Here is a 27,423-nt window from a genome sequence, read left to right on the forward strand (position 1 = left end):
CTTTTTTATACAATGCGCAGTGCGGACTTGATCCCATGGCCCGCGACATCGACGCCTTCCCTGCGGGCCCAGAAGCCCCGCGCTCTTGCGCTTGCGCCCCCTTTTTCCGCCCGCTTACTAAAACGCTAAAGTTTATAGCACTTATCACTTTTAACCTTATTCACCACACTTTGAAGATATGAGCACGCCGCAAGCGCCACTGCTATCGGAGACACTACCCATCGGCACAGCCACTGCAGTGTCTACCGACGGGTCGCTGTCAATGATGCTAGTGGAGGCGACCACCACGATAAACTCCGATGGAACACTGGTCACAGCTATTCAGAGACAGACATGGGCAAACAGACCGCCAGCTTCGGCCACAAATGGAGTTTTTGTAACAGTTGACGCTGACAGGCATACATGGTACAGGCCAGCAGACATGCCCGAAGCATGGTCATCAAACCCCGATCATAACGATGACCAGTCGATAAGGTTTCCCCTCAAGATGGCGCTGGGCCCAGTGTTTGCGTTTATCGGATTCATCTTCCTCATGGCACTCTACTTTGCGTGGCGCAAGTACACTCAGCGGAACGATGCGCCAGAAACCAGCCAGGTGCTGCCAACCTCTGCAAAGAAACCCAAGAAGGTATTGCTCACCGATGAGCAATTTGAGAGCTTGCCCACTGAAGTATCCAAGCCCAAAGGTGAGCAGCACCCCGAGACATGCGTGATCTGTCTGTCTGACTTTAAGGCAGGCAAGATCCTGGTCACTTTGCCATGCAGCCATGTATTCCACAAAGACTGTGTCCGCACATGGCTGACCAAAAAGTCCGAGACATGTCCGCTGTGCAAGGAGTCTGTCTGTGCTGGGCTTGGCATTGCAGAGGACAGCGATGGCTCGATCGATATTGTGGAGCATGTGGCTCCATCCGAGCCTGAGCGCGAGCCTGTGCCAGAGTCCCACGAGATGCGGAATATATGAAGCAGCGGCTGGGCATGGGACGCCATGCAGCTGGTACCGTTCAGCCTGAAACTAGATATTGCCACCCTTAGCATTTATGTGGACTGTGTATGGTGGGTGCCAGAGATCAAGTTAGGTTTAGTAATCCATTCCTTTTAAATGCCATTGTGATCCAGAAACGACACCCTGGATGATCAGTACCAGCATGCTGATCATTGGCCGATTTGTGGCGAATCAGCAGCAATGATTGTATGCTAGCATGCGGTACATGTGGTGCATGCGGTGCATGCGGACAAGGCACTTAGCATGATAGGACACGCATACCTGTTTGGATGCCAGCAAACAGGTTTACATCCCTTTGGCCCTGTTCTTCTAGATGTAAAATTCCGTGGCATCGACTTACTCCTTCCAGATATAAACCCGTGTGATTTGCAGAGCTGCCCAGCCCATCCAGCAGGCGCGTAGGTAGCAGCAACAAAAAGGGACCAGCTTGTCTTTTTCACCTCTCTACAAACAACATAGTATCTCACAATAATGCCATTTTTCACCACCCCATCACCTACTGAGCTCACACCGACATTTCCTGCCACGTTGCTGGTCAGGCAGGGCACAGCTGGCGGGGCACATGGGGAGACATGGGTGAATTCGCCTAACACAAACAGAGATATTGAGACGGCTATGGATGGAGCTTTAAGCGACCTGTTGTCATCCTTGACGTCGGCAGGTTCTTTAGGCCCAGTGCCTACCCAGACCACAGGTTCAAGCACCACAGGCCAGTCTCAAGGGAGCCACGTACCCTGGTTTGCGTTTGGGTTCATTGCGGCGCTGGTTGTTATGGCGATACTGTACTTCAAGCTACGAGGATGTATCGGCAATCGAATGGCTCCTACAGCCAGGAACGTCGAGTTGGGTGTTGTGGCAAGGAAGTGCGAACTCCCTGTCATGAGCGAGGAGCAGTTTGGAATGCTGTGCGAGGTGGATAACCAAGGCAAGGAGGCACAGGACTCATGCGCCATTTGCTTGTCGGGGTTTGACAATCCTACCAGCTGTCCTCTGTTCCTTCCATGCAGTCATTCGTACCACCAGGACTGTATCAAGACGTGGCTGACCACGAAATCCGAAAAATGCCCGCTGTGCAAGGATTCAGTTCTGGCTGCACTTGGATTAAAGGTCGAAGAGCCCACTGCTGTATCTCTGTCAGAGCAGGCTCCAGATACTCAGGGCCGCCCAGCTCATGTGCAAGAGCACAGTTAAGCGTCGTGCCATCTGGGAATTAGCGAATATTGAGAGCGACCAAGATATGTTACGCCGCTAGGGCTGTTCCGTCGTGCCCGAGGCAGCTTACTGAGAGTGGTGCAACTTTATCCTGGGCCGTGCGCGGCTTAGGTAAGAGCTCCGTATGCGCACTCGGCGTTTGCTTAAATACCCCTTGCTGGCTCCTAGCAGCAGGGTTTCTTCCTGATTTTTCCAATATATTTTTGTGAACGTTTATGACTGGCTTTACCAGTACCTGCATAGTTTACTACTAGGAAAACACGGTACCTGGTGCTTTTCTCAGAAATTGTGACTAAGGTCTCTTTAGACACGTCCCGTTATTTTTATTATTTGTGGACTGCCATGAGCGCCAATAGAAGGAAGGCTTCTGGCTCCACAGATACTCTTGCTATGGATTTCGGTGGTGACGTCGCATCCCTCCTTGCATAGTTGGGTACATTTTGGCGGTCTTCTGTTGATCATGCCTCCAAAAGAAATGTTCGTCCGACACTTCCAGAGTTCTACACACTCCTTTAACATGCATATTTTGCCAAGCCGTCTATCCGCGGGCTCAGGGAAAAGCATTTAACCCCCGCCAGCCAGTCACCCGAGTGGACTGTTCGATTAGAATCCACCAGATATTCATGGGTTTGCAGGCAAGACAGTGTGATACATAAGGCGTCCTCTCCGCATTCTGCTTTTCATCTCTGCGCTGTGCCCCTTTCCAGTAATTGTAGACTCTACTTGCTTTAATTCGTACTATACTCCATGCCAGTTATACCAAGGAGCACCCATGTGGCAGTTGTTGTGCCTAGTCTTTACGATACATCGTCGGTGCCTTGGATGACGTCAGTCTCTCCAACGAGTTGCAGCATACGGACAATTTCAGAGAATCATTTGCCGACAGCGGATGGCACCACACAGCACGGCCGTCTCTATACTAGGGCCATTTCCAGCGGTACAGAAAGCCAGGCGACAGCAAATGTTGCAAGCGGCAGTCGTGGCGGCACGCAGGGCATGTCGACAGCCAGTGTGATTGGTTTAGTAACTGGGAGTTTGGGAATATTCATCATGTTCACTTTCTACATATTGCGCAGGGCGTATCGGAGACTTCATCTGAATCATCAAAACATGCCTGTCTTCAGCAACTACACGGCGCCCCGGCCTCAGGGATGGAGGAAGCCCCGGCTGCGCACTTTGACAGACGACCAGTTCAAACGTCTTATTTCCTCGTCAGCCATGAACAGCACAGGCGGGATTGAGATTGTTGTGCAAAAAGCAGAGCAAGATGTCTGTGCAATATGCCTTGCAGAGATCGAGGATGATGAGAAACTTTTGAAACTGCCGTGCAAACACAAATATCACCAGGATTGTATCCAGATATGGCTGACTGAAAAGTCGGAGCGGTGCCCTTTATGCAAGAAGTCTGTGCTAGATGCCCTTGGGACTCCAGCCATCGATCCAGCAAGCGTCAATCCAAGCACTCTCCAGTCACCACCAAGAGCGGTTGTCCCTATGCTGTAACACAGGAAATAGCACATATTCCAAATAGGTCAGATGAATTGCGTGTTTTCTGCGACATATATTGATCATATTCACATAATTGTGGAGGATATTAAAATATTTTATATAAAACTATCAATAACAGGCTGCCTCACGGATACCGATATCCTTTCCAGACAGTTGGACAAACTGCTTGATCTCGTCCACACATGTATGGGGAACACGGGCTGTCAGCAACGATGGGATGTGTGGAATCAAGGTGCATAGCCACTTCACGCATACTGGGCCCAAATTCTTGTCTTTGATGGCAAGCGAAACGTACTGAAGACTCATGCTCAGCAGTTCTACGGGCGAATCACTGCTGGTACAATGAGGATGGTAGTCATCTGTAGTTTGCCACGAGTATACAAAGTAATTGATCGAAAGGCTCTTGATGAATGGAAGGCGCAACAAGAGAGCATCAATTGGCTCGAATTCCAGTCTGTCAAGATCCAATTCGACCTCCCGAAGATTCGTCCAGTTAATCGCAGGAAGCATGTACGGTGGAATGCTGACTAGAATGGCCGCCTGAGCCATCGAATCAACAGATAGCAGATGAGAGTAAGGGCTTACCATATGCAGTAGGTACGAGGTACTTTCCATGGGGCGTATTTCCAAAGCGTGCACGTTCCTTATCACTCTGGAGTCTACATACTCCAAATGGGTTCCCATCTCGGCTATGTACAGCGATTCCAACGGCGAGTCGACAAACGCAGTGTAAAAGTCTGAATAATATAGAAGACCATTTAACGCTCTGAGCATTAGCAGCTTGGGGAAACGCAAGCCAAATCTAGCGATGCTCATAGTACCCATGTCGTCCCCCATGCACACGAACTCTAGCACCAGTTCCTTCAACTCTGGGAATACGACGTACCACTCATTAGCATCGCTCCGAAACCAGTCCCATCGGAAACATCTTTCTACATCGGTTACTCGTAGGTACTGTAGAGAGGAGTTTGGAAACCGTAAATCTTGCAGTGCGCCAGCCATGACCGAGGTGCTAATATCCAGCTTCGTGATATCTTGGCGGAGGAGCCCTAATGAGGCTGTCAGATTCCACTCCCGGATGCAGACAGTCATTGACTGGGAGGTGTAATGGTTAATCAGCATTGCACGTAGCGTGGTCCCGCTGGTCCGTGGTAGGCTGTCTAACAAGTAGTTGACATTGCTGATGGAAGGAAAATTGGAGGTGAGAATAGAAAAGACCGAGCCAATGACGCCAGGGTTCCCAGCTTCCGTATCCTTGAATGCGCCCCGCCCAAATTTGAGTAGGCTTACCCTGTCCCAAGAATATGAGCCAAATCGGGTGGCTTCCATTGCTGCCGAAAACGAAGAAGTGCCCTTGCCGTCGATATCGTATATGTATAGCTCCCTCGTTTTACTAGACAGGCCCATTGCAGTAATGAGCTTGATGTTGGATATCCATTTGTAGCTGGAAGGTGAATTGTTACCAGCGTTCTGGTGTGGTACCCGCTTGCATTCAGCTATAGCTGTACGGCATATGTGCGCAATAAGACGGAACCTCCACTGACGGCAGACTGAGGCTAGTTCTATCATTCTCAGGAATGAGCCCACCACCCCTGTTTCCTCGTGGCTTCCTTGGGCAGCATAAAGTAAAATGCCCTCCAGCATTCTGTCGCAGGCCACCGAGTTGATATTGGCTACGGTCTTGGACATTGTACTGCTGATATTTGTTGAGATAGATTGGAGAGAGAGTCGTGAATTCAAGCTGTAGGTGTCTGTGTGTGCACTGGAAGAAATTCTATCCCTGCTGTCTTTTAACTGAGAACCTGGACACCCTGCTGTACTGCATGTTGCGAGTGAGGATCCTCGCTTGAACAATAACTTCAGATAAGCGACCAAGCCACAGCGGTTATTGGTGTACCGTCTGTTAGGAGCGGCATCTAGAAGCAGGACACCGGTTGGCTGCCACGAAATAGCGCCAGAGGCTACTGCCTAGCTGTCTTGTGTACTGGCACACTGTCTTCCTGACTGCCCCCCTATTGCGGCCATTGCTCGGTGGGGAGGTGGGGGATAGGTTGTAAGAGAAATTGGACAATACAAGTCACTTGCGTTGTGTGGATTCAAATAGCACACTTCTAGAGGGTTACATGTCTCATGTAGAGTGGTGGTTGACATGTTGACAAGGGTTTGTAGAGAATAATGGTGTCTCGCTGAAAGCAGCATGATTACCTTTAGTATTATCAAGTGTGGCAGACCTCAAATAGTGCTGTTGACGCTATGGCGCAAGCTCGACTACCCAGACAATTGGTAATAAAACTTGCATGATGGCAAAAGTACGTCTCCTTCAGCCGTAATGCACTGAGCGCAGGTTCCTGCTCGATACTACAGGATAAATGTAAAAATGGTAACTGAGACCCGCACACACCAGCCACCACAGAAAGGGAGCAAATGCGTGGTTTAGGCACTGCCAGCTATCATTGTTGAACCTGGGGCGAAAAGCAGTTGTGTTTTAGTCAATGCTCGCCTGGGAATCCACAAAACAAAGTGGCCGCACACTATACACATGGATCCCTTTTTGGACGCATGTACCGCTCTGTCTGCAACGGGCCAGCTCTGCGAACCAAAGACCCAATGGGCAACAGGCTGGGTAAACAGCAATTGCTGGGTTCGCCACCGCCACAGTGTGGCCAGCACTCATGGATGCTATATCAGCCTGCTTCTGTGAATGTGAACAAACCCAGTAGGTGCTGTCCTGCCTACGTTATAATTGGCCATAGTTTGCCAGGTGATGGGTGAGCGCGTGGCACTAGCACATGTGTGCTATACTGATGCTAGTCGACAAGTACAAAACAGGTATGGAGCTTTTTGGGCAGTTTGAACAAAGAAAATCTCTAGTGGCCGTGCAATTTATGGTAGAAAAAAGCGACATGGCATGTCCGACGCAACTGAGCAAACCACACAAATGCAGCGGGAATCTCTGGGAAAAGGGAGCCTATTCGGCCCGCTATTGCACATCGCAATTGTGGTTTTTCCTTCGAGCCACATGCCTGTCGCTCACCTCCATTCAAAATCCTCAGCAGCACCTCTCAGCCTCTCTTGATATTTGTCTGCATGGATCATATCCCTTTCTCTTTCCCCGCCGTCTAGTCACCTCTTTTATTCTTTCTGACAGGTCGAATGCCATGTCGCTGGAACCTACAATGACGGCTTCAGCAGCCATGCCTAGTGCTACCAGACAAGTGGACGACCAATCGCCATTGTCGATGAAGACATTTACAATTCCTATCACACTAGCTTTTACCATCGTCGGATGTGTGTGCATCGGGGCAATCATATTCTTCCTCAGGAGGCGCCAGTGCGACAAGCGGCGACGCGAGCAGGAGGAAGCCGAAAGGACAGCCGGTGAAGATGCACGTATCGAACTGAGCGTGCGGAACAAGGTGTCAGAGCTGCGACTGATGGATGAAATGCAGTTCGGTATGCTACATGTCGAGTTTGCCCAAGGCCAGTTGTTCTATGCCGAGCGCACGGCGCGGGAGCCCGATTCATGTGCTGTATGCCTGGTCGACATTCAGGCCGATGATCGCATGGTCTATCTACCGTGCGACCACGGGTACCACCAAGAGTGTGTGAGACTGTGGCTAGTGCAGAAATCTGAAAAATGCCCGTTGTGCAAAAAGTCGGTGCTTGCGGGACTAGGTATGTTGACTGCGGTTTGCAGCACTAGGGATAGTGAGTATGATGGTGATAGAATGCACAGCGAGGGTTAGAGCAAAAATAGAATACATGCCTCGCTACGTTTTCGTAGACAAATACATGTAGTATGTACCGGCGGGCATACGCCACATATACTGCGCTTTATCTTGCTGAATGGTAATGTAGAACAAGAGTAGACAGTGCTCACAACAAATGGTTGGCAATTGTTTTTGGAACAGCGTCTCGGGGGTTGCTGGGCCATGGCGAAAAATGCAGCTTGCGCGAAAAAAAACTGGCTGCCTTCAAGTCTGTGCAACCTCTCATTCACAAGCCGATCCTCATCGACAGCTTGCGTGATGATGCTGAAAAAGCGGCAAAGCGACATGCTTGTGACATCGATTTCCTCTCTTCATCACACCACAGCTCTATAATATTATTTTCATCACTTTTATTTTTCAACTTGATACTAGCCAGATAACTACCAAACCATGTCCTCAATGTCAAATACCTTCAGCAGTGGGGCAGCAGACTTCAGTGCCAGTCAAACGCTGCCGTCAGCGACCAGCTACCCGGTAGCCACCGAAAGTATGGGTTCCGGATGGCTGTCGACAAGGCAGGGAATAATCATCGGCGTGTGTGGTGTTGTCCTAATAACAATATCGCTGGTTTACATGTCCAAGTACACCACACGCAGCCGACGAACCACACAGGCAGCAAGTCACGGCATGCACACCCGCCATATCACAATAGAAATGGAGCCGCGACGAATGCAGCACAAACTGCCGCTCCTGCCCGAGCACGCGCTCAAAATGCTGCACGCTGAAACTGTCAAGGACAAGCAGGTCTCAGACGAGACGGATCCGTGTGCCATTTGCCTAGCCGAGATTGCATACCAGGAAGTGATGATGGAGCTGCCATGCCGCCACCGGTTCCACTATGACTGCATACGGAAATGGCTGACGACCAAATCCGAGCAGTGCCCGTTATGCAAGGGCTCGGTGCTGGCTGCGCTTGGAATCAATGCCGACACCCCGCGGCACAGCACAGATCAGGCAGCGGAGACTGCAGCACCTGCGGAACAGCAGAGTGGTGTTGCCGAGAGGAGCACACAGCCCGAAGTAGCAGTACCGGAGAGGGCCGCAGTGAGAAACGTCTAGAATAAAACAGCGAGATTAGAAAAAAAAACGCATGACTAATCACATTTCGCGTCAAATATTTTCCAGTGTCTTGGCAGCGAACGATCTGCGCTTGGGCACTGAAGGGTATAATTGCCAACGATCGATGCGATCGTATAAATTCCAGACATGTAGTCGGCGTTGGGCCACACCAAAAAAAAAAACAAAACCTGTCCTCCAATATATCCCATATACCGCCATGTTTCCACACTCGATCCAGCGACTAGCTGCAGCCAGGCAGCCACTTGGCAGCCAGCAAATGACACAGCGCTTAGCACATGTGCAGCGGGGCAAGCAGCCACGTACGGCCTACCTACGGCGGCGGCAAGCTGAAAACGAGAGGCATCAGCGGCAACAGCAGCAACAGCAGCAACCACCACAGTATAGTCTGCCGATAGCACCATCCGGCAATGTTTTGACAGAAAGCAGCCCAGCTGCACATATCCTTTCGCAGTCGTCGTTGCGAGTAACGCGGCAGCTCGAGATGCTCAACATCTTGCTCAGCTACGAGCAGGCGAACCGGTATGCGCTGATGGATTCGCAGAGCAACCCGGTGGGGTTTATGCTGGAGCACCGCACGTTTGCGCATGAGCTGATGCGGCAGGCATTCCGTCTGCACCGGCCGTTCAAGGTGGATATTGTGGATCTGAACGGGCATCTTGTGATGCGCGCCGAGCGGAAATTCAGCCTGGTCAATTCGCGAGTGACGATTAGCGACCATTCAGGCAAGGTCATCGGCGAGTCGCAGCAGGAGTGGCACTTGTGGCGACGCCGGTATGATTTGTTTACAGAGACAGCGGCAGGGAGTGAACGGCAGCAGTTTGCACGCGTGGATGCGCCGTTCTTGTCGTGGGATTTTCCAATGGTGGACCAGAGCGGGGAGGTGATGGCGGGGGTGTTCAGGGACTTTGCAGGCATCGGCATGGAGCTGTTCTCGGACTACGGGCTGTACGCGATCTGCTTTGACAAGCTGGCTCTGGCGCAGCGGTATCAGGGCGAGGCAGCCAGCCCGCAGATGGCCGATAGGGATCTGAACCTCGATGAGCGCGCGGCAGTGCTGGCGGCGGCAATTTCGATCGACTTTGACTACTTCTCCCGCCATTCACGCATGGGTGGCGGGGGGTTTGGGTTCTTCCCGTTCTTTGGAGGCGGCAGCAATGAGCTGACAGACAGCCAAGACATAGATATAGACACGTAGACAACATGATACATGGTGGGGGGTTTCGTTATTTTTTCGAAATACATTTATTGCAACCCAGCCGAAAGCTGCCGAATGGATAGTTTCTCGTTTGCGAGTGCCTCGCGGATCTTCGCCAGACGGTCGGCCAAAGCGGCCGTCTTGTCACTGCGTCCATCAGTATCCTTGGAGTCGATCTGGCCGAGCTGCCTCTCCAGCTTGCCCTGGACGGACTTGCCAACCATCAGTCTTTTGGACACCTCCTTAAGATCCCTGCGCACGGGCTCCAAGGCGCGATCAGCAGGCTCGATCTTTTGGTTGATCTTGGCCAAGCCCGAAATCCACCGTGCGCGCTCCTGCTTGAGCTCCTGCAGCGAGTCCTCGTGCATATCCTGGGCGCGTCTGACCAGGTGCTCAACATGGCGCAGCTGGCTGAGCGCCTGGGCAAGCTGGACACGCACAGCCTCGACAGACCCCGATGATGAGGAGGAAGTGCGGCGCGAGTGCTTCGGGGAAACCTCCGGCGTCGACTCGTCGTCGAGCGCAGACAGCACGGCAAAGACGCCGGCCGGCTGCTGCGCGACAACCGTGGAATCCGTGTCATCAGCCACGCCGGTAGCGTCGTCAGGCTCGGCCTCTTGCAGCGCCTGGTTGAGCTCCTCGACCTCGCGGTTAAGCTGCGCAATAGTTTCCTCGAGCTGACCGTGCCGCTTGCGGAACCGCTGCTCGGCTTGCGTCTGGCGGACGATCGCGCGCCGCACCGACTCGAGCTCGCTCTCCCAGTGCGCAATCTGCTTGGGCAGCTCGCGCTTCAGCTTCCGCAGCCGCTGGACAGCAGCTGCCCGGGCCCGCTCGACGTCCTCGAGCCGACTGACGTACAGAGCCTGCAGGGTCTGCTCGGCGCGCTGCTCCTTGGCCAGGACAGATTCTTCCGAGGGCAAAACCACACGCAGTTCCTCGCTGCGCATGCCACAAACGGTCACGCAGATAGTGTACGTTGCGTTGACGGCCAGCCCGCGCACCAGAATCGCGTGGTTCAAGGACGCCCCTAGCTCTACATCGGCCCAGCGCACGCCATCGACACGAACCACGACGTCAGACCGTGCCAGCTGCACCCGCGTGTAGTCAAACTGCGGATCCGCCACATCACTCGCCGATGACGCGGGGAGTTTGGCTAGCGGCAAGCTCGCAGAGTGTATGGCGCGCGATCGGGCCGCCACCGCACTGACCAGCGACGCAGGTACGCAAACCGAGGCCGTGGGAGCAGTCCGCGGATGGGCCAGCAGCAGGTGCGCCAATACCGGCGTCACCGCAATGCTCACGCGCAGCACACCTTCCTGCGGGCGAATATCCTCCAGGCACAGGCGGAATGTGCCAGCAGTGGGCGCGCGCACAGAGCCCAGCGGCGTCGGCTTGACCAGAATCCGCGCGGGCCGATAGCTGACCTGCCCGCTGTCGGCGTTTCCGTGGCCACCGGCGGGAGCGCCAATGAACGGCCTGCTGCCGGGCGTGTGGCCGTTGGCTGTGGGCTGGGCCAGCTGCGCATACGAGGTCGCCGACGATGCTAGCAGCGCGTTGGCAGCAGCCACAGCGCGCGGGTTCGCAGGCACAGTGAACCGGCCAAAGATCAGCGGCAGGACCGACGACGCCGGATCCTCGTCGGCAAACACCACCGATGCCGGATCTACAGGTCGCACCAGCCCCAGGCTCTTCAGTTCCCTGACATACTGCACCAACGGCAGCAGAGTGCCGATAGGAGAGGAAAACTCGTGCTGCTTGTCCTGCCGCGCCGTGCGAGATACAAACGCCGAGGGGCCAACGCCATGTACTGACCGGCAGGGGCAGTGGGCGACGCTCGAGACGACCCATGCATCCAATGCCTTGGCGCGCTTGCTGCCCCCGGAGGCAGCCAGCAGGGGAGCTGTCGGCGCATTGAGCGCGGGGTTCAGAAGCCCGAGACTCAAAAGCGAGTCGCGCAGCGGTGGAAGGCCATTGGCCGGCTCCACCGCCAGCGGGTCGCTGGTCGGGATAGCGACCGGTGCTGGCTTTCCACCCTTGCCGGGTCCTGCCGATCCGCCAGCTGTGGGTCCACGCAGTCCTTTGCGCCGCACCATCAACGAGCCGTGGTCCGAGCCACTGACGCTCCCCTCGCGCTGATGCCCGCTGCTGCCAGCCTCGCCTTGGGCCGACTGGGGGTGGCTATGGTTGCCGGGGTTGCCGGTGGGCCAGATCTCCATCGACAGGAGACACCGCTCGCAGTACCCGCTCAAGCACAAAAAGCACACGCGCCGTGCATATGCTGCCCTACTGCCCGGATCTGCCTTGCCGTCATCGCTGCTCTCAGCATCGCTGGCCGCAGTCAATTCGCTGGTGACCGTGATCTTCCGTGTGTTGCGTCCAGCCGTCCTGGCCACCATATACGGCCCGCGCCTGCGCTCCCGCACCACAGTTGCATACCACGCCCGGGCATTGTGCACCACATACCCGGCCTCTCGCAAAGCCAGCAAGGCAAACACGCTGATTGTGTGAATCGGCAACAAGCAGCTGGCGCCCGAACATGCCGGAAACAGCGACGTCCCACTGCCCACAAGCAGGCAACCGCAGAACCGGAACACGCCGACCGCCACCTCCCATATACAAGTAAGCACTGCTAATGTCGCCTGCTGCTCGGCGTTCCAGAACGCCTTTGTCCATATGCTGCATCTGCTGATGGCGCCCACGCTGTCCACCATGTAGGAGCTGCTGTCGCGAATCGGCTTGGTGCAGGCGCCTGCGCAGCCGCCCAGCGAGCTGTGGCCGTTGCGCAGAGCCATGTCAAGCATCAGGAGAACCGCCACTAACTGCACTGCCTGCCACGACGGCCCGCGCGCCTGCCACACCAGCACCACATACACGGAGAGCGTTGCCAGCACTGGCAGCAGCCGCGAGCCATTGCGCGCCTGCGAAATCTCTCCAGTGTCGTCGTCGTCGTCGTCGTCATTGCCAGAGAGCATGGTCATTTTCCATTCATGCAGTCGCCGCATCCGCTCGCTACGCCGCATTACCATCGCCCGCTTGCGTTCCAAGGCCTCCTCCACTGCATTGGCAAACGGCGACCGGATGTTACGCGGCAACCCACTATCAGCACTTTCTTGGACTGTATCCACTGACTCTGCATCGAGTTTGCCAGGGCTTGCGTCGGTGGCACCGGTGGTTGAGCATAGTCCAAATCTATCCCATGAGCCGGAGCAAATAAGCGTGTCGGCCTGGTGGTCTATAGAGAGCGTTGGGACCATCAATGGCGGTGGTGTTGTAATCCCAGTAGCCACTCGACACACGTCATCCCGACACTCATATGAGGGCGCTGTATACGCTGCCAGATGCTGCTCGGCAAAATACTGGCTGCTGCCAACCGATCCGGGGCCTAGCAAGCGCCACAGCACCATATCCGACATGACAAAGAACCCCGCGTACACCAGAACCGCACGGTAGCCAGCTGCCGAGCACCGCTTCAGGACCTTGAGCGAGAACAGCCCAAAGAACAGCCATTGCACGGCATACGGTCGCGTCATCGGCACCAATGTGCCAGATACGTACATTTGCATGCGCCACACAAAATCGTCGATCCACAGCTCGCTGCTCAGTATTCGCCGTCGCAGGAGCATGCGCAAACTGCTGTCATCATCCACCAGCTCCGGAAGCATCACGGAAGCCCGCAATACAAACGACTCAGAGAACGGCGACCACGGCCGCGCCGTCACCCACGACACCAGCTTGGGCACTGCAGCGCTGGTCAGGAACCAGTCGGCAAACACCATCGCCAGCCACGCCAGCACCAGCGCCATCAGTGGGTGGCTCCGTGCAAACCCAATCGCTGCAAGGTGCATGCCGCCCTGCTGGCCCGCGGTCTCGCTCAGCCGGCGGTTACTGCTGGCTGCTGTAGTAGCACTGCCGCCGACAAACGACGGCGCAAACCCGTGAACTGAAGCAGCCTGGATCTCGCCCATTCCATGAAACTGCTCCTCGTCGTCCAGCATCAGGTCGCCCACGTTCGCCCTCCTGTGCTCTGCCAGCATTCCGGAATCCTCGCTCTTCTCGCCGTCCGCCCTCGACGAGGAGCCGCCAAACACCTCGGTTACTTCGGACACGAGCTTCTGCAGCTGCGTCCAGGCGCTCTTCCTTGCCTGACTCGACACTGTCCGGGCTGGTTGCCTGCCTGGCTCCTCGCTTGTTGTCGCGGGCGTGGCCACGAGATCAGGCGACTGCGACATCATTTGTAGGCGTGGCCACGGAATCTGCCACCCGGCATCCTGTGCTGCTGCATCTGCCATCCGCTCGGCGTCGGTGTCTGTCGTGCGCTGAAAGAACCCACCCAGTGTTGTCAACAGCGACGGTTGTTGCCCCAACGCCTCTTCGCCCTCGGTCCGCGCTGCTGCTGCTTCTGTTGTTGTTGTTGTTGTTTCCTCCTTCTGCCTCGGTCCGTCACCCGAATCCTCCATTAGAAGAAAAAAAGGACTACAGTATTCTCCTGCTATCAGTCGATAACAGGAAATACTCTAAAGCGTATAACGAACTGCTTTTTTCCTACACAGCACGTACCAGCCCTCTCTCCCTGTTGAGTAATAAGACGCTCACTGAACTCTCCCCCGTTGGAACAGAACAAAAAGGAACCTCGGTAGGGGACAGCAAAGGGTGTGTGTATATGCCGCCTATCTGGCTTCGGATAGGCTGTTGTCGGGGGAGCTCTGAGTCTACCGAATGAAAGCTCTAAGCCAGAATGGCCTTTCCAAAAAAGAGAAAAGTAGGAATTTGAATAGCTTGGAAAAAGAAAGAGAAAGCGTAGAAGAAAAATAATTCACCAGGAAACAGCGAACAGGCAAATCCCTGTCACTGTAGAATCAAAGCCTTTTTTCGCGGCTGTAGCTCGCAGCGCTTTTACGAATCCCAGCCTGGTTCCGTCCTGTGCAACCCGCTGTGAGAAACGAGCTTTGTAGCCTCGCCTCTTCCTTGTTCTTGCAGCACGACCGCTTCTTCCACTGATGCTGCGTGGCAAGCGCACGGATGTTTAAAAAGCTCACCACCAGCCGGCGCTTTCCTCATGTGAGCACGCTGCCGCGTCATGGACCGAAAAGAAAAATTTAGTTCCAAAACAGGCAAACGAAGAGTCTGTTCTTCTTTCTTGTTACATGACGATACAGCACGCATTAGTCTTCTTGGCCGTCTTGTAGAACATCTTCGACTGGTCCGACAGCTGGTTCGACCGGTCAACCAGGGACTCGAGCTTCTCGCCGCGCTCCAGAATCCCCTCGATTGTCTTGTGCAGCACCACCTTCGTCTCATCCAGCTCCTGCTGCACCCGCATGATATTGTCCGCCTGCTTCGGGTCCTGGTACTTGCGGACGTAGTCGTCCAGCGCCGGGAACGCAATCTTGTCGGCGCTCGCGATCCGCTCCGCATTGAATTCCTTCGTGAACTCGTCCAGGATCTTGGCCACCAGCGACAGTGCCACGCGCGCCGGGTACTCCTTGTCCGTCACCGCCACGCTCGACAGCCCGCCTGGTTGCCGGTACACGTATGCCACGTAGTTGTCCTGGTCCACGCCCTGCCGCTGCCCGTCCTGCGTGCGCTCTGCCACCGTTGTTGCGAAGAAGTTCATGAACTCCTGGATGCTAAGCTTGCAGATGTCCGGAGTTGTTAGTTGCTGGGAATGTGCTTTCTGCATCTCGCGGCTCTCTGCCTCTTCGAATTTCGCCTCCCAATTGTTTCTTACCTTCCGCGCTGGAAGAAGCTGAACGATGACAGGTCGCTGGCAGTGGCGAGTGGCACGCTGGGCGTCGGTGTGGTGCGAACAACGGACAAATGGAAGACCTTCATTGGGAGTAAGAAAATAGGCTGGAATATGTAAAAATGCGAAGAGTTGAAGAAAAGGAGGAGTTTAGAAAAATGGCTGGAGCTTGGCGATCACACCTGAAAAAAGAAAAACGTCCCGCGAAGCTGGACAAGGCCCAAGCGTCATTTCTCTCAGCCGTCATCGGCAGACAAGAAGGGGGCTTTTATTTATCACAGCAGCCTGCCAAATCCCTCAGGCGCATTTTCAAAGACAGAACATTATATTGCTGATAGTCGTGGTAGGGATCCCGCCCAGACACGGCAGGCTCCGAAGCTCGTGCATAGTCTGGCCGGTTGCCCACTCCACAGCTGTACCCAGGCCGAGCAGCCCGGCAATGGCCATCGCCCACCTCAGCGCCTTGCGGTCATCGATCTGGTCCAGAATCTGCGAGCCCCGCACCCTCATCACGCCATTCCGGGCCAAGCAGTGCTGGTCCATGGACCAAGACTCGGAGAAGCTAATGGCCCTCGAGCAGGACGACGCGAACCGGCAGTTTGTGCATGCTAAGGCGCGCGCACTGGCGAATCTCCTGTCGGCAGTCCCCTGCTTACCTAATCCAGCAGGCATGCTCGGCCGGTGCTTGCCCAAAACACCTACAGCCTGTGTTCCCAAAAACCGATGTAGGTCGGCCGGACTGATCTCGAGCTCAATCGTTTTTCCGCCAGCCCTGGGCTCGTCCCGCACTGACAGAATCCGGGACACGTGCAGCTTCTGGGAGTCCTCTGTGGGCTGTGTAATGGGCTGTGTGCTCTGTGACAATGTCTCGACCATGCCGGTGGCGACCTCGACAGCGCTTTGCAGGTCGCGTAGTAGCTCCTCGGTTTCCTCGGCTGGGGTTTTAGGGGGCTCGTATTCTTTGCTTCCGGCGTCTTTCAGAATGTACTGGATTTCGTCCATGATCTGCGGGGTCATCGGGTCTGCCAGTAGTTCAGGGTACCCAGTGTGGAAGCTCTCTGTGGCGGATGTAGTGGTGGTGCTTCGCATCATAGGCGCAAGCACGCTGGCGAACCGCAACCCGTGGGCGGTGATCCGGGGAGCTATGTTGCGCAGGGTCTGGTTCAAAAGGCTCATATTATGTGCAGGCTGGAGAATAGTGAACAAATGAACAGGGTAAAAACAGAAAATGTATGGCCGGGAGATGAAGGGGGAATGCTATCATTCTGGTAGATGGCAGGCTGCGGGGAGGAGCAAGCCGCATTTATATCGCACGGCTGTTGTTCCTTGGGATTCTGTTACTATCGCGCACCCATCGGCCAAGAGTCTGCTTGCAAGAAAGAGCCATTAAAGGACGATCCGCCAGGTGGTCTGACAGCTAAAAAGAACCCATTGAAAGGAGAACGGTGATTTCCAGCAGGTGGCGTGATGTCCTTCCCCCAAGAGACGGGAGCAAGTCCGGCGGGGGATACCACTCATCGCTTTCCAGAATCCTCCTAGCGCAGGGAGTTAACCGAGAATGCAGGCGGCGAGCATTGCAAGATTATCTTTTAAGTTTTAGGGTAGCACGGCTCGGCAATATGGATCGCGCAGCCAAGCCACAGGGTATGTGGATACTGGCAAAGCAGGCCAGCAGGTTTTCCTTTGTGCCAGCGTGTAGATCCGAACAAGTACAAAATGTCGGTTTTTGGAAGGAGAAAAAGGATGGGCCATTCTGTCTCTTGTTGTCATAACAAGCAACATAGCCTGGGGTGCAATACGGAAAGAACGACGTGTGCGGATCAGCACCAGGAACTTCTTTCACCTCCACTATTTTTGCTAACCACAGTTTTTCTAATCAATTTTATTGCTCGCATTCTTTCCACTCGCCTCGTAATAATAGCCCACTAACAGCTAATGTCCACACATGGCCAGCATCACATATATGCCAGCCCTGCAGCATCACAGTCAAGCACGCATCGCACAGCCTCGCTCGACATGGGCACGATGCACGGCAACAGCTCAATGGACTCGATCTGCTCGGTCGAGATGAGCCGCGAGGCGATCTCGCGCACGACGTTTTCGCGGCGGCCGTTTTCGACCGAGGGCCAGAAGCAGCGGCGCGACTACCGGCTGCCAAAGAGCCTTCGGCCGACGTCCATGTTCCATTTGAAGCTCCGGTACGACATGCCGTGGAGGGCGTCGGAGCGGCCGGCGGATCTGGGGGCTAGGATCGAGTGCCAGTGCAGCGACCAGGACTGCGCGACATGCGGGCTGGATATTGCAGATATGTGGAGTAATTACGAGCGGGCGGTGGCGGCCAGGCAAGGTAAAGTAGCTCGAGGGGGAGGCGCTTACTGCTGTAATTGGCTTTCTTTTGGAACGGAAAAAAGAGCGTAATTGCAATTCTGGCTTTTGCGCTGGTGTCCGGTTTCGATTATTTGTCGGCGTTGTATTTAGAGTCTGGGTGCTGCTGCAGAATGGCCCAGGAGCGTTTGTGCTGACTTTTTTCTCTTTCTCTCTCTCTCCCTGTGCAAGCTATTATTATTATTAGACGGCAGCGTATCTGCAGAAAACCTGCTTTCGCCGCCGGCGTTTTTACGTCTATTTCACCAAAACAACAAACCGTGCATCCCGCTGCCGACAAACAACCACCTGCTGATTGAACCGGCAAGCAGCGACAGTGGCGTGGGCGAACACCAAACAACGAAAACACCAAACACCTCAACGGCAACAATCGCGCAGCTAATGGTCGGTCTGACCGACGAGTTCCTGGGCGGCAGCAATGCTCCAGCAAAGTCGCCATCCAGCAAGCGGCTGTCAGTCGAGATTGTGTCCGGCGACGCCAAGCAGGGGGATAGGGCACACGCGGCGGAGGAGTTTCCTGTGCTGGGCCGGTTCAGCCCGCCGAACGAGCCGCAGTCCGACGCCCTGTCGTTCCGCACGGCCCTGTCATCCTTGCCAGCACAGTCACCGGCCAGCTCCATAAACGAGCTGGCAGCAGACCCGGCACTTGATGACAGTCCTGTGCCGCCAATGGGCACGGTGACGCAGCAGCTCAGCATGATGCAGGTGCTGAGCCAGACACCCGAGCCGGTCATCTACTCGGTGTCGCCGCAGTCGCAGAAATCGGTTCCGGTAGTAGAGCGGGCCAGGCGGGCCCGCCACCCGGTGTACCGGTTCGGCGCTTTGGCCAACGAGACGTTCGAGCAAGGCAAGCACGAGAACGCCCATGAGCTGTACTCCTGGGCGCTGCTTTTGCTGAGCCCGCGCGCAGGCACTACGGCCCGGGAGATGCTGGCATCGGAGCCCACGCGCAAGCAGCTGGCCAGACTCGGGTGGAAATGCGAGGAGGCGTGCATGTCGCCCAGATCGTCCATCAGCAGCCAGCCGGGCAACACAGCAGTGAGAAGGTCATGGCTGAAGCTCCCGCGCCGCAGCAAGCCGACTGTCATTGACCAGCCGCTGCCGGCGGCCGTGGGCTGTGGCCGGTACGAGTTCTCGCAGGCGCTGTTGAGCCAGGTCGAGGATGAAGTCAGGCGCAAGAGCGATGTCGAGAGGGCGCTGGAGATCTTGGAGGGCGGAAGGGCCGTCAGCAGCGAGGCGGCGGATCCGTGGGTTATGGAGGACGAGGAAGAGCGCAGCGAAGTGTGCGCGCTTCTCTACAGCAACCGTTCGGCGGCGGCATTCGCCCTAGGCAAATACACGGCGGCCATCAGTGACGCCGAAAAGTCCATTGCGATGCGTCCGGAATGGGCAAAGGTAAGCCGGGGGGTCATGCGGGAGCGTTGGCGTAACTTTTTCTCATCTGCACACTGGGACAAAATGGGTTTTGCTGCGTAGGGCTATTTCCGCAAGGCCGAGGCATTGCTGGCCTTGGCGCGCGTGCGTGACGCCTACGGGTTTTATAAGCAGGCGGTGGCGATGGAGCCGAATGATCCGCATGTGCGGGTGAGCTGCGAGCGGGCGCGCATTATGGCCAGGAACGAGGAGATGGGGCTGCGCGTGATCCAGCTGCTGCCGGGCAGAGACATTGCGCTGAAGCCGAAAGGGCTGCATCCGATACGCAGCAAGATTTTCGAGTTCGCCGTGGGCATGCAAAACTACATATATCTGGTGGTGGACAGCGACACGCGCAAGTGCATAGTGGTTGATGCGGTAAGTGATATGTGCACGAGCTTATTAAAGAGCAGGCATGTGCATGGCACCCATGCTTGCTCGTCCACGAGGGCGCAGTGCTTGGATACAGGTGGAGGTTTGCCGCTGGTCTGTGCTCTTGAAACATGCCGAAGAGAAAAAGCGATCGGCTGGTCATGCCCCGAAGGTCGCATTGCCCAAATGGAAAAAAACAACTCAGAGTCCAAGAACGTGACCAAGAACAAAACCAGCTAACCCCCGCCGATCACCACTTCTGCTACATCACTTTCTGCGCTAGTGCTGGGACGTCGACGGGATTCTGGCAGTGATTGAGCGCGAGCAGCTGCTGCTGGCGGCGGCAGCGATCACGCACGGGCACTTTGACCACACAGGCGGGATTCCGCCAGCGCCCTTCTCGTCCCTGCGGATCCGCGTCACCGGCGTTGGCGAGCTGAAGCGACGGCTGCCGCACCTCCCCCTGCTGGTGCATCCGCTGGACATGCCCGAGGTGGCCGCGTCGAACCCGCAGCTCAAGCCGCAGCACTTCACGCCCACGCCCAACGGCTTCACGTTCCGGCTAGGCCAGCGCACCGAGGTTAAATTCATGCACACCCCGGGCCACACGCCCGGCAGCCAGTGCCTGCTGGTCAACGAGTGCAGGCTGTTTAGCGGCGACACGCTGTTCCCGGGCAGCTGCGGCAGGGTCGATCTGAAGGGCGGGTCGATGGCCGATATGGTCGAGAGCCTGCAGACCAGGCTGAGCGCTGTCGCCGACGCTACCATTGTCTATCCCGGCCACGAGTATGGCGGCGAGTGGACCAGCATTGGCAGGGAGAAAAAGAGAGGGTTTCTTCGGCCAGTCGGCACCGCGGGCTCGGCTCAGGACAAGTGGGGGAGGCTTGACGACGGACCCTGCCGATAGCGCCCCCCGGCTGGCCAGGTTGACTCGGTTTGTTGTCTATTAGGCACGCAGAGTTCCGCGTTTTTCTTTTGTGTTTGTGCTTGCTGTCAAATCCGAGAGTTTCGGTATTTTTTTTTTGCGGCTTCCCTTTGACTGCGGGAAGCGCATGACCACTGAATGAAAAATGTAGAGAAATCATGCCCCAAGATATTTCTGTTTGCCGGGCAATGATAGGCGTGTAGACGAATCAAAAGCCCCTGTCGCCCAGGCTTTTCTCCTTCCAGTGGGGTGATGAGCCAAAAATATTTCTTACAGTCCCGCCTATAGCGTGGAAAAGGCTGCCTATAAAGGACCGGCTCCGTCCTCTTCCCAGCATTCTATGACTCGCTTTTGTTTTTCATTTCACACAACCTAAGCACCCACACTACTATACCCATTACTACGCCTAATAATGTCGCAGTTTACTCGCACAGCCCTTTCCCTGCCCCGCCTCACACCAGGCCGCCAGGGCCGGCGGTTCGCCAGCGTGCTGGCCACCCACCACACACCCAGGGGCACGGGGATTCCGCCGCTGGGCGGCATGGCGCCAACACAAGCAAAGAAGCCGTATGCGTTCCGGCACCAGGGCCCGATGCCGGAGGCGCCGCAGGCGCTGGACCGTCTGCAGTTTATCCTGGGGCAGAAGCCGCTGGAGTCGCCGGTGGCGAAGCGGGCAGAGGTGCGGACGGCAGCCGAGGCGCGGGAGCGCGCGCGGCAGCAGCTGGAGGAGCTGCATATGGTGGTGCAGAATGCGTCGAGCGTGATGAGCGCGCTGTCGCGGGCGTCGGAGAAATACCTGCAGCCCAAGAGCGAAGATGGAGCGATCGGGCAGACTGGGGGAAAGGTGGAGCAGAGGCAGGCGGATGCAGGCAGCACAAAGATAGTGCAGTGCGTGGGCGGGGAGATCGCCAAGGCGCCGGAGAGCAAGCGTGTGGAAAGCACGGCGGCGGTTGCGACGGCGGGCAGCTGGAGCGCGGTGCAGCAGCAGAAGGTGGCGAGGATTCTGCTGGCGGTGCTGCTTAGCGGCAGCAGCCTTAGTCTGTTCGTCACCCAGACCATGGGCCTCTGAGGCCCCCTCTCCTTCTCTCTCTTTGCAATTAGACCACATATTCGTTTTTTCTTTGTACTTTTTCTCTTTAAAATCCATAGACCAGAACCATCTTGTCGCGGAGCCTGTGAAACGTGCGTTGCCCCTCGGACCCCGCAGATCGCCTTGGCTGTGGCGTGACAAGGCGATTTTTTACGGCTAGCTTATCACGTTTATTTCTCGTAGTAATCAGAGTTTTATTTTTGCATTCTGCACGGCTTACCGAAATGCTCAGCACAATTCGCACCCTCGCGGCAGCGCGGCGACTGCCATCAGCACTCAGCACGCGCCTACTCACGACCGGCGGCGGAGCGCCACGGGATCTAGACACGTCGTCATCACACACGGTGTCTCTTGCAGAGCTGCAAAAGTTCACATCGGTCAGCAACGAGTGGTGGGACACGCAGGGGGCATTCAAGTACCTGCACACGATGAACCGGACGCGCACGCAGTACATTCGGTCGCGGCTGCGCGACCTGCACCCGGAGCTGGCGCGGCTCACGGGCCGGACGATTATCGACGTGGGCTGCGGCGGCGGGCTGGCGTCCGAGGCCTTGGCACGTCTGGGCGCCCACGTCACCGGCGTGGATGCGGCGCAGGAGAACATTGCAGTGGCGCGGATCCACGCGCAGCAGGATCCAGGGCTGGCTGGCAATCTGGTGTACAGGCAGTGCACGGCCGAGCAGGTGGTGGCGGAGAAGCAGCAGTTCGACGCGGTGGTCTCGCTGGAGGTGATCGAGCACGTCAGGGACCCGGTGCATTTCGTGCACTCGCTGGTGGAGCTGGCGAAGCCCGGCGCACCGATCTTCATCTCGACAATGAACCGCACGGTGCTGTCGCTTTTGGTGGACATTGTGGTGCCCGAGTACATACTGAATATGGTGCCGAGGGGCACGCACCAGCACAGCAAGTTTATTGCGCCCGAGGAGCTGACCGAGATCCTGCAGGCATTGGGCACGCGGGTTCTGGACGTTCAGGGGCTGGTGATGGATCCGATTATGAACAAATGCCACCTGGTGGACAGGGATATGGGGCTGGTGCGGAATGCAGGCGTGCAGGCGAATTATATTATGATGGCTAGGAAGAACTAGTGGGCAATTGCAGGCCTCGGCGGGGACGGCGGCATTCGGGTGCTTGTTTTCCATGTGGACGACCAGGTTCTTATAGAAGGCGTTGGGCGATCTGCACACCGGGCAGGTGAAGTGGATGGCATTCTGACGTGCCTTGAATTGCGACACGGCGGGCTTGTGCTTGGCGGCCTCCTTCTGCGCCTTCTCCCTAGCAATAAACATTTAATGACTATGTTGTGGGGTGCTCATGTATACCATGGTCAGCGCCATATACCTTGCTTGCTGCTTGGCTGCGCCGCGAGACATTGTCTATGTGATGTTTGAAAGCGAGAAAGAATGTAAACCCGTATTTTGTTTGAGCAAGAAAAGGAAGAGGCAGTGGCAGGGCCGAGCCCCTTGGTCCACGGTTTATATGTGGTGAAACTGTGTCAGGTGCCTGGTAACTTGTCCGCCAAAAAGACTACCTCAGTCTTCAACAAACGGAGCCCTCAAGGGCTGGACCCCCAAAGCGCCGTAGATGCCGCGCATCTTGCTCTCGTAGTACCCCAATCGTCCCACCGGCACCACCGTCACCACGCTGCCCGCGCGCCCGCACCTGCCGGTCCGCCCGGCCATATGCAAGTAGCTGCCGACAGTCTTGGGCACATCCAGGATCAACACCAAGCTGGCGTCGGGGATATCCAAGCCGCGCGCAGCCTCTTCGGTGGCCAGAAACACCGCCGGCTCGGAGCCGCCCGACATTGCGGAATCGCCGAACCGCATCATAATGTCGCGTGCCCGCACGCCGTAGCTTTCCAGGACATGGCCAAACTGTGCGGTGCTGGCGTCGGCGCGCGTGAATATCACCACCGTGCCCGCCGGCTGCATTTCCCGGATCACATTGCTGGCGGCCTCGGCCATGATCTCCATGACCGTCTGCTGCTGCTGCTCAGACCGCACCTCAACGCCAGAGTCCCAGGGCGTGGCGCCCGGCACCCACGCGGCCTTGGCGTCCAGGGCCTCGCGGTACCGCGCCAGTGCTGCCTCGGGCGACTTGTCCTTGATCTGCAGGTTGCGGATCTTGTGCTCGTTCTCGACCACCAGGCAGAAGTGCTTGATCTGTGGCGGCGTGCGCTGCGCTTCGCTGGTCACCCACACGGGCTGCGGCCCGACCCATCCGCGCCGCCCCATCCATGACCGCAGCGCCCGCGATGCCGTCGCCGACGATGCCACCACCTGCAGCGTGCGTGCGCCGACGATCCCCTTGCCCATGTCCCGGTCAATCTCCACCGCCTCTATGCCCCGCTCGACCGCCCCCATAGCCGCACCAAACTGCTTGCTCACTGCCATGTCGTCCTTGTGCCAGCCTATCTTGTGCTGTCTGCTGGGCGTGGGCGCCAGGCGCTTGGGCTGCTGTGCTCTGGCGAGCGCCGCCAGACCAAACATCTCAAAGACTGTGTCGACCAGAACCTGCCCTGGTCGCGGCTTGGTCAAACGCAGTTTGCGCTGCTTCTCGGTCGCGTGCTTGCCCGGGATCTTGACCAGATTGTCGACCTCGTCAATGTACAGCCGCCGCAACCCTACGAAATCCTTGGCTCCCGTGGCCTTCCCACTGCGCTCTCACCCGCAGCTGGCTAAGCACCGAATCATGGCTGCTCTGTGGCTGCTCCTGAGATGGCGCGCAGCAATGCCGGCGGCTCGATCTTGAGCTCCGCCGACTCGTCGCTGAGCAGCTCCAGTAGTCTTCTAGGCGTGCCCACGGCAATCGCCGGCGGCCCATGCCGTTTCAGCACTTTGATTTGCTGCGCCTGGTACGGCTCGCCACTGACAAAGCTCTGCACCATGCCGCCCAGCTCCGGATACGCCTCCTTCAGAATCTGCTTCGCCCACTGTTCAATCTGTAGCGCCAGCTCGCGGTTCGGCACCACAAACAGGCTGGTCATTTTCAAGTACTCCAGCGGCTTCTTCTCGCCCGCCAATGCCTTGTATTCGGCCACTGTCGCCGACAGCATGGCCAAGAGCATCGTGAATGTCTTGCCCGTGCCTGTCGCCTCCACCACTACCACATGATTGCGCGGCGACATCAGATGTGGCATTAGCCGCCGCTGCAGTGCCGTGGGCTCTTTGATGTTGTAGAGCGTCGAGATTGCTGCCAGTAGCCGTGCGTCCAGGTGCATGTCGGCGAATGACTGCGGCGTGCGATCATGCTTTTTGGGCCGTGTTCCGTGAGCCACCGCTGTATCCGCGTGATGTAAAGTGGATCGCCGATCGTGCTCGCGACAGCGCTGTGACGACCAGTAGCCTGCTCATTACTACTTTGTCTGAAATTTAAGCGAAGAAACGGATAAGCTGCAATGCTAGCAGAAGTAAAGCTGGCCTTTTGCCCCTTGATCTGTCTGAAGCCCATTTTTACAACACTGTTGCCGAGTGATCTGGAGATCTGATCTTTTTATTTGCTGTGTATCCCTGTCAGCATATAGCCGAGTTGCTACGCCGTGCACTTGGTGAGAACCAGCCGACAGTCGCGCTTCGGGTCCACTGGAATCGACACCAGAAACTGCACATCCTCCATTAGTTTCGGGTTGCCGTTCTCGTCAAGTACACGGGGACCGCGCCGCACATAGTCCTCGGGCACTGCCAGATCATAGTCCTTGAGCATGTTTGCCAAAATTGACATCATCTCCAGAACCGCCAAGTGCCTTCCCGGACACGCCCGCACGCCGGCGCCAAACGTAAACACGTTGCGTCTAGCCTCCTCGTTATCCAGAAACCTGCTGGGGTCGTACTTCAGCGGATTCTCCCACACGCCCGGGTTATGATGCGCGCCGGTAACGTTAATGAAGATTTCCGTGCCGCCCGGCACAAAATATCCCTGTAGCCTAACGCCCTCCTTGGGTGCCCGGCGCGGCCACAGCCCGCCAGACACCGGGTGCAACCGCATGGACTTCGAACAGGCAGGCTTCCAAGAACGGCAGCCGGGCACGGGCCTCGACACTGGTAACCAGGTGGTTCAGGCCGAACTCGCCTCGGACCTCGCCCACCGCGCGCCGGTAGTGCTCTGGGTGGAGCATCAGCAGATGTACTGTCCACGCCAGAGTGTTTGCTGCCGCTTCGCTGCCTGCCAAAAGCATGTTCAGACACTCTGCTTGCACCTGCCGCTCGGTCATGCGGGTCTTGGATTGTGGATCTTCGGCGTCAATAAACGCCTGCTAGAATGTCCACTGGCTTGTCCTTGTGTGTGGCCAGGATAGTCTCGGCGCAGACTGACGGACTCAATAGCGTACTTGGTCACCCCGTCGTATCCGCGCTCCCACGGGCGCATCAGCATCGAGAACGGGTAGGTGTTGAGAAGAGGAAAGCTGTAACAAATACCAAGATACGTGAACAGTGTCCTTCATCCAATTAACCATCGTCCAATCGTCCCTGGCCAGTGCCCCAGTGGACCGTCCAAATGCCAGCGAACTCAGCGTATCGAATGTGGCGAACAGGAAATCCTTGTTGTAGTTTATCTCCACCCTGCCGTTCTCCATATAGCTTATCCCACTTTAGCTTCAGCGACTCAGGCCCATGCGCAGCCAGAATCGGCTCAACCCTGGCCAGATACCCGGTATTCAAATACGGCCCAAACTGCCTTCGGCGCGTGTCCGCCAGGTCCGGGTTGCGTGTGCTGAACATGTGCTCGATGCCGAGCATGTCGACGCCGCGGTAAAAGTCGGTTTTGCGGAACTTGTGCGAGCCGTAGACAGCGCGGATGTCGGCTGGGTCAGAGATCACGACAGCGTTGGGCTGGTACACGTAGATGTTGCCGTATTTGCCTTGTCTCGTGTTCGCGAGTACTTGGTCATAAGGCCGAGCGAGCCGATGAGCCCGGCGCGCTTGCTGGTGAGACGTGCGAGGAAGGGGCCAGGGATGTGTCGGAGTGGGGAGACAAACAGCGCGTATATTACGCGGCATAGAACTACTAGGACAGCTGCAATGGCGAGGAAGCTGGACCAACCAAGGCCCATCACTATGTCAGGTTTGTTTATCCAATATTGAGTGAAAAACATGTTTGTGAGGGGTGGAGGGCTAGGTAAATGAGCTGAACACGAACGGGCAATACTTCAGGTTTCTCTTTCTCGCTTATATTATGCAGGTTCAACTTGTACTGTTTATTAGTGGCGCCAAGGCATACAGTGCCTTTGTTTTCCACAAGTGCTCAGAATCATCTCTCATTTGGCCTATAAATGTCAGCATGCCAGCCACCTGGAGGAAGGTATTACATTGCTTTTTTGTGATTCTCGGGAGGGACAACATAAGGGTGGCTGTGGGAAGCACACCAGATATCCACAGCCATCCATATATTTATAGTACTCGTCGCTGGCCCATGCTACAATTGTGGTCACGATTAAGAAATCCAGAAAAAGATACAGCAATTCCTATCTCTAGGGATCAGGGATAAATGAGGTTTTCAAGAGGACTGTTCCTTGGGAGGTATATATCTGATTTGCTATAATCAGTACCACGCCTGGCTACACACCTATTACCTACATAGAACTCCAAGCAACATCTACTATGTCATGCTATATAAAATAACCTATTAAAATGCTACGCTGTGCGCTTGGTGAGAACCAGCCGGCAGTCACGCTTACGGGTCCATCGGAATTGAGACAAAGAAGTGCAGGCTTTCCATCAGTT

The 27,423-nt window shown here is 56.1% G+C and overlaps 15 protein-coding genes across 15 annotated transcripts; 8 read left to right on the forward strand and 7 right to left on the reverse strand.

The window, feature by feature from the left end:
- Positions 1 to 640: 640 nt before the first annotated feature.
- Positions 641 to 844, forward strand: DL89DRAFT_217853 (uncharacterized protein; the record flags this gene model as incomplete). Its single annotated transcript, XM_040884339.1, has 1 exon — positions 641 to 844. A coding segment is annotated over one exon (204 nt), but the record flags the coding sequence as incomplete, so codon positions are not given.
- Positions 845 to 1,145: 301 nt separating this feature from the next.
- Positions 1,146 to 2,222, forward strand: DL89DRAFT_101721 (uncharacterized protein). The gene has a single exon (XM_040882999.1). The coding sequence runs from the start codon at positions 1,478 to 1,480 to the stop codon at positions 2,195 to 2,197; it is 720 nt and encodes a 239-aa protein (XP_040745230.1). The 5' UTR covers positions 1,146 to 1,477; the 3' UTR covers positions 2,198 to 2,222.
- A 695-nt stretch (positions 2,223 to 2,917) lies between these two features.
- DL89DRAFT_265523 (uncharacterized protein) lies at positions 2,918 to 3,777 on the forward strand. Its single transcript, XM_040886700.1, has one exon. It carries the CDS (start codon positions 2,966 to 2,968, stop codon positions 3,719 to 3,721), a length of 756 nt encoding a protein of 251 aa, XP_040745231.1. The 5' UTR covers positions 2,918 to 2,965; the 3' UTR covers positions 3,722 to 3,777.
- A 58-nt stretch (positions 3,778 to 3,835) lies between these two features.
- Positions 3,836 to 5,599, reverse strand: DL89DRAFT_311102 (uncharacterized protein; the record flags this gene model as incomplete). Its single annotated transcript, XM_040890975.1, has 1 exon — positions 3,836 to 5,599. A coding segment is annotated over one exon (1,764 nt), but the record flags the coding sequence as incomplete, so codon positions are not given.
- A 1,229-nt stretch (positions 5,600 to 6,828) lies between these two features.
- On the forward strand, positions 6,829 to 7,556 carry DL89DRAFT_265525 (uncharacterized protein). Its single transcript, XM_040886701.1, has one exon. The coding sequence runs from the start codon at positions 6,886 to 6,888 to the stop codon at positions 7,471 to 7,473; it is 588 nt and encodes a 195-aa protein (XP_040745233.1). The 5' UTR covers positions 6,829 to 6,885; the 3' UTR covers positions 7,474 to 7,556.
- Positions 7,557 to 7,814: 258 nt separating this feature from the next.
- On the forward strand, positions 7,815 to 8,715 carry DL89DRAFT_265526 (uncharacterized protein). Its single transcript, XM_040886702.1, has one exon. The coding sequence runs from the start codon at positions 7,888 to 7,890 to the stop codon at positions 8,554 to 8,556; it is 669 nt and encodes a 222-aa protein (XP_040745234.1). The 5' UTR covers positions 7,815 to 7,887; the 3' UTR covers positions 8,557 to 8,715.
- A 67-nt stretch (positions 8,716 to 8,782) lies between these two features.
- DL89DRAFT_265527 (Scramblase) lies at positions 8,783 to 9,829 on the forward strand. Its single transcript, XM_040886703.1, has one exon. It carries the CDS (start codon positions 9,059 to 9,061, stop codon positions 9,770 to 9,772), a length of 714 nt encoding a protein of 237 aa, XP_040745235.1. The 5' UTR covers positions 8,783 to 9,058; the 3' UTR covers positions 9,773 to 9,829.
- On the reverse strand, positions 9,820 to 14,229 carry DL89DRAFT_291115 (uncharacterized protein; the record flags this gene model as incomplete). Its single annotated transcript, XM_040890165.1, has 1 exon — positions 9,820 to 14,229. One exon carries the CDS (start codon positions 14,227 to 14,229, stop codon positions 9,820 to 9,822), a length of 4,410 nt encoding a protein of 1,469 aa, XP_040745236.1.
- A 440-nt stretch (positions 14,230 to 14,669) lies between these two features.
- DL89DRAFT_233101 (snare protein YKT6) lies at positions 14,670 to 15,632 on the reverse strand. The gene is made up of 2 exons (XM_040884932.1): positions 15,501 to 15,632; positions 14,670 to 15,399 (listed from the first exon to the last, which is right to left on the reverse strand). The coding sequence occupies exons 1-2, from the start codon at positions 15,602 to 15,604 to the stop codon at positions 14,913 to 14,915; spliced, it is 591 nt and encodes a 196-aa protein (XP_040745237.1). The 5' UTR covers positions 15,605 to 15,632; the 3' UTR covers positions 14,670 to 14,912.
- A 192-nt stretch (positions 15,633 to 15,824) lies between these two features.
- On the reverse strand, positions 15,825 to 16,691 carry DL89DRAFT_255545 (uncharacterized protein; the record flags this gene model as incomplete). The annotated part of the gene is made up of 1 exon (XM_040885362.1): positions 15,825 to 16,691. The coding sequence occupies one exon, from the start codon at positions 16,689 to 16,691 to the stop codon at positions 15,825 to 15,827; it is 867 nt and encodes a 288-aa protein (XP_040745238.1).
- A 2,463-nt stretch (positions 16,692 to 19,154) lies between these two features.
- DL89DRAFT_221153 (Metallo-hydrolase/oxidoreductase) lies at positions 19,155 to 20,592 on the forward strand (the record flags this gene model as incomplete). The annotated part of the gene is made up of 3 exons (XM_040884498.1): positions 19,155 to 19,295; positions 19,449 to 19,691; positions 19,969 to 20,592. 3 exons carry the CDS (start codon positions 19,155 to 19,157, stop codon positions 20,590 to 20,592), a joined length of 1,008 nt encoding a protein of 335 aa, XP_040745239.1.
- A 142-nt stretch (positions 20,593 to 20,734) lies between these two features.
- DL89DRAFT_101801 (uncharacterized protein) lies at positions 20,735 to 21,896 on the reverse strand. Its single transcript, XM_040883000.1, has one exon. It carries the CDS (start codon positions 21,755 to 21,757, stop codon positions 21,017 to 21,019), a length of 741 nt encoding a protein of 246 aa, XP_040745240.1. The 5' UTR covers positions 21,758 to 21,896; the 3' UTR covers positions 20,735 to 21,016.
- Positions 21,897 to 21,924: 28 nt separating this feature from the next.
- DL89DRAFT_221119 (ubiquinone biosynthesis O-methyltransferase) lies at positions 21,925 to 22,788 on the forward strand (the record flags this gene model as incomplete). Its single annotated transcript, XM_040884493.1, has 1 exon — positions 21,925 to 22,788. One exon carries the CDS (start codon positions 21,925 to 21,927, stop codon positions 22,786 to 22,788), a length of 864 nt encoding a protein of 287 aa, XP_040745241.1.
- A 444-nt stretch (positions 22,789 to 23,232) lies between these two features.
- On the reverse strand, positions 23,233 to 24,923 carry DL89DRAFT_255549 (P-loop containing nucleoside triphosphate hydrolase protein; the record flags this gene model as incomplete). Its single annotated transcript, XM_040885363.1, has 2 exons — positions 23,233 to 24,358; positions 24,466 to 24,923. 2 exons carry the CDS (start codon positions 24,921 to 24,923, stop codon positions 23,233 to 23,235), a joined length of 1,584 nt encoding a protein of 527 aa, XP_040745242.1.
- Positions 24,924 to 25,234: 311 nt separating this feature from the next.
- DL89DRAFT_255550 (cytochrome P450) lies at positions 25,235 to 26,795 on the reverse strand (the record flags this gene model as incomplete). The annotated part of the gene is made up of 5 exons (XM_040885364.1): positions 25,235 to 25,705; positions 25,779 to 25,952; positions 26,015 to 26,105; positions 26,210 to 26,504; positions 26,540 to 26,795. The coding sequence occupies 5 exons, from the start codon at positions 26,793 to 26,795 to the stop codon at positions 25,235 to 25,237; spliced, it is 1,287 nt and encodes a 428-aa protein (XP_040745243.1).
- Between the last annotated feature and the right edge of the window lie 628 nt (positions 26,796 to 27,423).

Source organism: Linderina pennispora (genome assembly GCF_002104995.1).
Source record: "Linderina pennispora strain ATCC 12442 chromosome Unknown DL89scaffold_3, whole genome shotgun sequence".
In the NCBI taxonomy this organism is placed as follows: domain Eukaryota; kingdom Fungi; phylum Kickxellomycota; class Kickxellomycetes; order Kickxellales; family Kickxellaceae; genus Linderina; species Linderina pennispora.